At 41.4% G+C, this 7,807-nt stretch overlaps 1 protein-coding gene across 1 annotated transcript in view; it reads left to right on the top strand.

The window, feature by feature from the left end:
* Positions 1-7,106, top strand: part of b9d2 (B9 domain containing 2) — a 10,275-nt gene extending 3,169 nt beyond the window's left edge. Inside the window, exon 3 of the mRNA XM_048618388.1 lies at positions 3,906-7,106. Within this exon, the coding sequence (XP_048474345.1) occupies positions 3,906-4,256 (351 nt within the window). The 3' untranslated portion in view covers positions 4,257-7,106. The remainder of the gene's footprint in view (positions 1-3,905) is intronic.
* Positions 7,107-7,807: the final 701 nt, after the last annotated feature.

Here is a 7,807-nt window from a genome sequence, read left to right as displayed (position 1 = left end):
ATCTCTCGCCAAACAGTCTGGTTTAGTTTCTGTTGTGAGTAACTAGGAATTGGAATTTGAAGCAGGCTTCAGTCTTCCTAATATTCAACTGGTGGAAGTTTCTGCTCCTGGTACAGAATGTCTGAAAAAGAGTCTGAGAACCGAACAATACAGGAATTGAGAGACATGCCCATGATTAGAGCTGGGTGTTATCAGTGCATGAAGTAGATAAGAAATAAGAGCCTAGCAAGCTGCTCAGTCCGAGGGCAGTCAAAAATGGTGCTGACCTTGCCAGTGATGCTCACATCCCAAAAAACCAAAAAAAGAAAATCCCTGGTTCATTAATAATGGACTGGGGAAGTAACTTGGGGTTCTTTACCTGGTATTACCCTCCTTGAATCCTACTTGCTGACCTTGTTCTGTACCTGCTGTCTATATTATAGACATCCTAGGTTATTGTAGTCTAGACTACCTGTGCTTGTGTTCCTGGAATTGGATTTGAGCCTACAATCTTCCAACTTCAATGTGTGTGTTATCACTGTGTCAAGGATAAGTGGTACTGTGTGTCAGGACAGGGACTGCATTCTTGCAGTCCATGTACAGTTTGACCCTTCACTGTGTGTGAAATCAGTGGTTGAAGAGTTGGTTAAATTGTGTCTGTCTGTCTATGGCTTTGTGGTTGTGTTTTTCTCTCTCACACGCACACACACACTTCTGTGTGTCCCCTGTCTGTTTCAGTGTAGTCTGATCCAAAACACTTGAGGTAAAAAGAGCCAGAATTTCTGCATTGAGTATTGAATCAATTAATAACATAAACAGGAGCAGGAATAGGCAAGATTTCCCCTCGAATCTTATTTTATTTCATAAGTTCATGTTGAACTGCCACATCAGTTCCGCTTTCTTGTTTTAGCCTAATACTCTTTGATTCCATCAGTGTCAAAAGATGCATCTAACTCAGCCTTAATAATGTTCATTGACTGAACGTTTGTGTTTTTTAAAAAAAAAGAAAACTAATTGACAACTTTTAGCTACAAAGCAGCAGTGATTTTATCATGTTGCTTCAAGATTTGTGTCCTAACCTTTGCAGGTTCTGTGTTGCCAACAGGAAAAGGAGCCAGGACTGTAAGCTCAATTAAACTTGTCACCTTCTATAACTAAACTGAGGTTAATGGGCTTTTGTGCTTTGTTCAGATTGCCTGAGAGAAAGTTTGCAATTATCGGCACTTTTTTTGGTTACAAATTCCAAAAGCACAAAAAGAATATTAATTAAAGGAAACATAAAACAAGAAAGGCTTTCACTGAGTCTGGAGCTTTGAAGTTTAGGTCTTTGTCTGTTCTTGTAACTGTATCGAGCTGATACAATTATTTGGTTAAAAAAGGAGTGCCTGTGGTTTGAAAAGGAAAACAGCAGAGAAATTAATCAAAATTGATGGGTATCTTGTGGAATCTTGCTGTAGAAAAGGAGGCCATGCAACTCACTTGTTAATGCTGGTTAGCTGGTCCCACTCCACTAGCCCTTACCTCACAGCTCGGCAAACATTTCCTTTTGGAGCTGACGTCTGATTCCCATATGAATACTGTTGAACTTGCCTCCACTACCCTGTCAGGCTGAGTTCTAGATTACAACAACTCTTTTTTTTTTTTAAACAATAGAAAGAGGCTCTTTTATTCTAACTTCGGTGCCAATGATTTAAAATCAGTGTTCTTTGGTTATTGACCCACATTTTCAAAAAACATGGGATATGGGGCATCACTGGCAAGGCCATCATTTTTTTTTTAAAAAGAAAGACAAGAATTATGGAAAGAGTTCCTGCACTTTGTTTTAAAGCAAGCTACAAGCACTTACTGTATATGCTATTTACACTGTTGTTCATTCAACCAGTGGGGAAAGTTAGCAACTGACACCAGTGTTTGTGTATAGGGTGAATTCATCTGGCAACAAGTATCTGATTGGTTTGTGCAGCGGTGACCAATTGTTGATGACAAAGACCTTCTGCCTGCCAACAATTATGTGATTGGCTCCCAGGTAGCTGAATAGCTTGTGCGTGTGAAGCTTCAGACCTCCGGAAGGGATAGAAATGTGCTTGCCTCTGCAGATTTAAAAAAAATCTGAAGAAAGCCAGTTTATTTTGCCCCACAAATTGCTTTAAGCTGATGCTTTTATTAAAACTTGTGAACCAGTTGGTCTGTGCCTAAAAGTACCTGGAGAAGAAGTCAAGAAGCAGCAAGTCCTGACAGGCCAAAAAGGTAATCTTAGCAAATCAGGAACTATTGAGCTGCCTTCCCAGTTTTTCCCTCCACCAATAACATCAATTTTTTTTTCTGTCTATGTGGGATGAGGTTTGTAAACATTTTAGAGTTTTAATTAATTAAGTTATTTGTCAAACTGTTTACTTATAACTAGAATCTCTTTATATTTAAATAGGAATTCTTGTTAAGAATTTCTTTACTTCAAAGCCTGATTTCATACTTCCTGTCAACCTAGGACTAAAAGGCAAGTAAAGTTGAGGGAATTTGCATACTTTAAAATCTTTAACATTTCTGACAATTCCGGGAAAAATGGGGCTTGATTTCTAGTGGGTGCTGCCCCACTGAAGCTGACAGAACAGCAGATTTCCTTGCCATAAAGACATGAATAAACCACATGGGCTTTTACAACAATTGATGATTGTTATCACTGAGATTAGTGTTTAGTATTTTGAAATTCCAGATTTATTAATTAAATTGAAACTTCACCAACCCTGAGTATTTTGTTTTTGAAAGAACTAGTGATCATGATTGAGATAAGCTTTGTATATTACAGAATTGTTAAAAGAATTCAAATTAAACCAGTGCAGTGGTAGGATTTGAACCCCTGACCCGTGAGCATTTGCCTGGGCTTCTGGATTATTCATCCAGTGCCATTACCACTACACCATTGTCTCATCTGTTCTGTTCAAGTTGATATTCTGATGAAGTGCAAGAGTCTGATACTGCAAGGTCCTGTCCAAAATGGCAATATCCCTTTTAGCTGCTGCTTAATGTGCTGTGAGTGTCTGGCACTCCATGTTTCAGCTTCAGCTTTCTGTGGTCTGTCATTCTCAGTGCCTGCTTTCAGTATGGTGTCTCCATTTTTGTTTCAGTTTCCAATGTCATCACTTACTGTTTATTTTTGAGAATCTGGTTCTGCTGATGCAGCTTTATTTGGCAAGTAGCTGAGCCACCCAGGCCCAGAGAATTCATCTCTCTCAAGGTCTGATCTTGTGTGTCTGGATAGCCCATCTTGTCAGTTGGACTAGCTGAAACTGACTTCAGTGCACATGGTTGGAAAGTCAGCCTGGGCCTTTGCTACTGATTGCCATCCTCCACATTCCCTGCTGAAATGTTGAGTAGATTGGACCTGTGTTCTCTGGCATTTAGAGGAATGAGATATTATCTCATTGAAACATCTAAAACTCTAAGAGCGCATGCCAAAAGGCTATTTTTCCTCTATTGCAATGAGTTTAGAACTAGGGGGGTCATGGCCTCAGACTGAGGGTTAGCCATTTTAGACTGAGATGAGGAGATATGGGTTGGAGGGTTGAACACCTTTGGAATTCTCTTCAGCCGAGGATTGTAGCAACTTGGTTCTTCAGTGTACTTGAAACAGAAATGATAGAATTCTGGGCAGTAGGAGATCTGAGAGATTTAGGGTTTGGGTGGGAAAGTAGAATATTATCCATTATTGAAATGTGGAGCAGGTTTGAGGTCCAAATGGCTTCCTGCTCCTATTTCGTATGTGTGTGAATTATCTGATTCTTCCGATGTGGTTGAATAACTTCCTGACTGTGGGTACAAAGACTGTCCAGTATCTTTGGATTGTATTTTTGTAAATTGGAGAAGGAAGAATAGAAAATCATGCCTTCACAACAGTAACAGCAGTAATAATGATTCTTGCCTGCAATCAGCAAATCAAACTCATTCTGTCCCTATCTTCTGCATCAGGCTGGCCCAAACTATACATGCAGGTCTGGCACCAGGACTCTTTTGGCCGGAACGACCTGTGTGGCTATGGTTTCTGCCACATCCCCAGCAGCCCAGGTACTCACGATATCCAGTGCGTCACCTGGCGGCCCCTGGGCACCTGGCAGGAACAGCTCTCCCAGATGTTTGTGGGCGGCGGGCCCCAGCTGAAACACAGTGACCTCATTTACACCGGGGCTGACCGCTATCGACTCCAAACCGTGGCCATGGGCAAGGTCCACCTCCAGCTCAGCATCATTCTCCGTAACTTTGACCAGTATGGTGTGGAGTACTGAATGGATTGTCAAGGGAGAGACTTTGTCATTGTTGGTGGATATTGACCAGTTCTCTTCAGTCTTCTTCCTGACTTCCTCCACTTCTTTCCCCGTGCCTTGCAGAAGTTTCTGTCACCTTGGATTGCACACCGAATTCCTGTTGCACATTTTTGTCAGGCTCCAGCTTGGTGTTTGCTCCCGCACTATATGGCAGCTCCATTTATCACAGTGATTGAGTGGCCTGCAATGATTCTTGGTAATCGTCTGTATATCTTTCCAATGTGGGCTTGATATTGATTATTATTTGGACCTGATGACTTACATAGTAACCTTGTGTTGATGTTTCTCCCACTTGGGTACATTTCGTGCTGCAGCACATCAAGTTTATATATTTAAAGGATGTCACTTTTAAAATCTACAGTACAGGTGAAGTCTAAATCCTGTGATTGTATGAAAACAGATGGCAATTTGTCAGCTATGTAGACTGGAATGTCAAGCTCAATGAGGAAACTGCATTTGATTGCTGATACTGGGAGGGATCATAGCTTGTGTGGTATGGTTACCCCTGGGTTAGAGGATTTGATGTGGGGATGGTGGAGAGGTGGGGGGGTGGTGCGGAGTAGCTAACAGTTCTTTTTGGGGTTACTGGGAATCATCTCTGTGGCTGAGGAACGTCCACCAAAGAAGTGGAATGGTTAAAAGGTTCTGGGTTTGAATCCTTCTATGGTCAAATTATTTAGGGTTTTGTTGTTCTGATGTCATTCAGAAACTGTCCCCAGTGAGCGTCAGAGTCATCCTCTTCAAGAACTGTTTCCCCCTGTGAGAGTCAGCCCCTTCAGGAACTGACTCTCTCTCTCTCTCTCCCTCCCTCTCTCTCTCTCTCTCCCCCTCTCTCTCTCTCTCTCTCTCTCTCTCTCTCTCTCTCTCTCTCTCTCTGGGAGATAGCAAGAAGCAGCAGATGCTGGAGTCAGAATCAATACAGTGTGAAACTGGAGGAACATAGGAGGTCAGGCAGCATCAGAAGAGCAGGAAAGTTGATGTTTCAGGTTTACACCCTTCATCAGGACTCAGAACTGCAGTGGGGAGTAAAAATGGGAACCAATGTAAAATGATTGTTAAGAACAGGCAATAATCAAACACCCAAATTGACCTCCATCTGAGCAGAAATGTATTATTCTGTATCGACTGCAAAAGTAATATGTTGAAAGAGTGATGTGCATCATATATAACTCAAAGTCAATAAATCAGTTGGTTCATTTATAAAACTTATTGAAAAATTAATTTCATAAATCTACTGTCTATTCTATTTGAACATGGCTCAGACTGATGATTTGGAAGCCTCACTCTGCTGGTACTAGAATTATACACGATAGGAGGTGTGACATAGTTTCTGCTTAGTGCTAGGTCTGGACAACATGAGAAAAGATCCTCTTTACATCTACTTTGTCAATCCCCTTTAGCATTTGGTATATCTCAATTATATCTCTCATTCTTCTAAACTCCAAAGAATATAGACTAAAACTGCTCAATCTCGCTTCACAAGGGTCCTTAGGAACAGGGAATAAATGCTAGTCAGTCTGCCATGCCCACATTCCACAAATAAATTTTTAAAAATGACAAACTCCTAATTTTTAGAATCAATCTGGTGAACCACCTCTTAACTCTGGAGACCAAAACTATATGCAGTACTGCAGGTGCATTTTAGTCTGTAGGAGTTTGAATGTTCATCAAACTTGTGCTGTACCTGTTCTGGGAGAACTTGACTCTGTGTGAAAGTGACTCAGCGGCCCACTTTACATCTCTCCCTTTTTTAAATTCTATTGGATTTGTTTAGCTATCACCTGTCATGTGCGTTCACCAATCCAGTTCTCGAGAGCCAAAATCTGGACTGATAATCCAGTGCCGTACTGAGGGAGTGCTGCACTGTTCGAGGTGCCATATTTTGAGTGAGACATGAAACCATGGCTCCTACTGCCCTCTCAAGCATGTAAAAGATCCTATCATGCTATTTCAAAGAGGAGGTGGGGGTTATCTCCAATGTCCTGGCAAATGGTTATTCCTCAATCAACATTCCAAAACCAAAATACCTCATTATCATACTGCTGTTTGAGGGAGCTTGTTGTGTGCAAATTGGCTGTGGTATTTCCTACATTACAATAGTGACTATACTTCAAAAGTACTTTATTAGCTGTAATGTTCTTTGGGACGAAAAGCACTATAGAAATGCAAGTACTGCTGGGGTTCTTGTAGTACAGTCATTGTGTCCCACCCTCTGGGCTCAGAGTCCCGGGTTCAAGTTTCACCTATGCCAGAGGTATTTACTAACATCTCTGAATAGGCTAATTAGTAATTAAGTAATTAAACCCGGGTTTAATTCCACCTTCCGGCGACTGTCTGTATGGAGTTTGCACATTCTCCCCGTGTTTGCGTGGGTTTCCTCCCACAGTCCAAAAATATGCAGGCTAGGTGGAATGGCCATGCTAAATTGCCCATAGCGTTCAGCGATGTGTAGATTAGGGGAATGGGTCTGGGTGGGATGCTTTGAAGGTTGTTGGGCCAAAGGGCCTGTTTCCACACTGTAGGGATTCTATGATTCTACGAAATACAAGTCCTTTGTTTTACCCCATGTGATTTTGATGCAGCAAGTCCAATGGCCCAGAAGGGGGCAGTCACACACCATGAACCAGTGTGCATTGTGACTGACTGACTGGATTCTAGCCCCTTCCAATAACATGCTGTTCCTAAATACAGCATATAGAAAATGACTTGCACTTACCTTGTCTGTGTTTGCATTCTGTGCTGATTTATGATGTACCACTTATACAATCTACAAGAGAAGGAAATCAATAAAGTATTTTTTTTTTGAAAGTTTAATTGTTGTTGGAATGTTGTCTTTCTGCTGTCTGCAGTATTCTTAATAGTTATTCCTATTTGTAGCCCACTTTGACCTATTACAGTTCTTGATCTCTATCCTGTAGTGCTTTTTGCTTTGGCCATCCCATAAAGACACTCTTGCCTCATGTTTGAATCATTTGGAAAGGTCTATCTATGTATCATTGAGTTGCATTTTGTCTCAGATTCTGGTTAATCCAGTCTCTATTTCAAATTCCAATGGGGCTCGACAAGGTATGCACTGAAAGCTTGTTCCCTTCAGGACTGAGGTGAGGAGAAATTCCTTCATTCAGAGGGTTGTGAATTTTTGGTCTCTCAGGGAATCAAGGGATAAGGGGAGAGGGTGGAAAGGTAGACCTAAGGCTGAGGATAAGCCATTACCTATTGAATCGTGAATTTTAGTGTCTCAAAGGATCCTGTTTGATGGGAATACAACCACCCCCATCTCCCTTCCAAGCCACGAACCATAATAATTTGGAAATATAATTGCTATTTTTTACTGTCTCTGGATCAAAATTCTGGAACTCCCTAACAGCATTCAGGTGTCAGTAAACTACACAAACTGGAAAGCGATTCATTGCCAACCTCTCCGATGTAATTCGGATGGGCAATAAATGCTGACCTAGCTCGCAATACCCACATCCCACATATGAATAATAAAAGAAAATGGGCAGGCAGGA

Source organism: Rhincodon typus, chromosome 39 (assembly GCF_021869965.1).
Source record: "Rhincodon typus isolate 14 chromosome 39, sRhiTyp1.1, whole genome shotgun sequence".
Classification (NCBI taxonomy): domain Eukaryota; kingdom Metazoa; phylum Chordata; class Chondrichthyes; order Orectolobiformes; family Rhincodontidae; genus Rhincodon; species Rhincodon typus.
The sequence above is the reverse complement of the archived record's forward strand: the minus strand, read 5'-3'. Positions and strand labels throughout refer to the sequence as shown.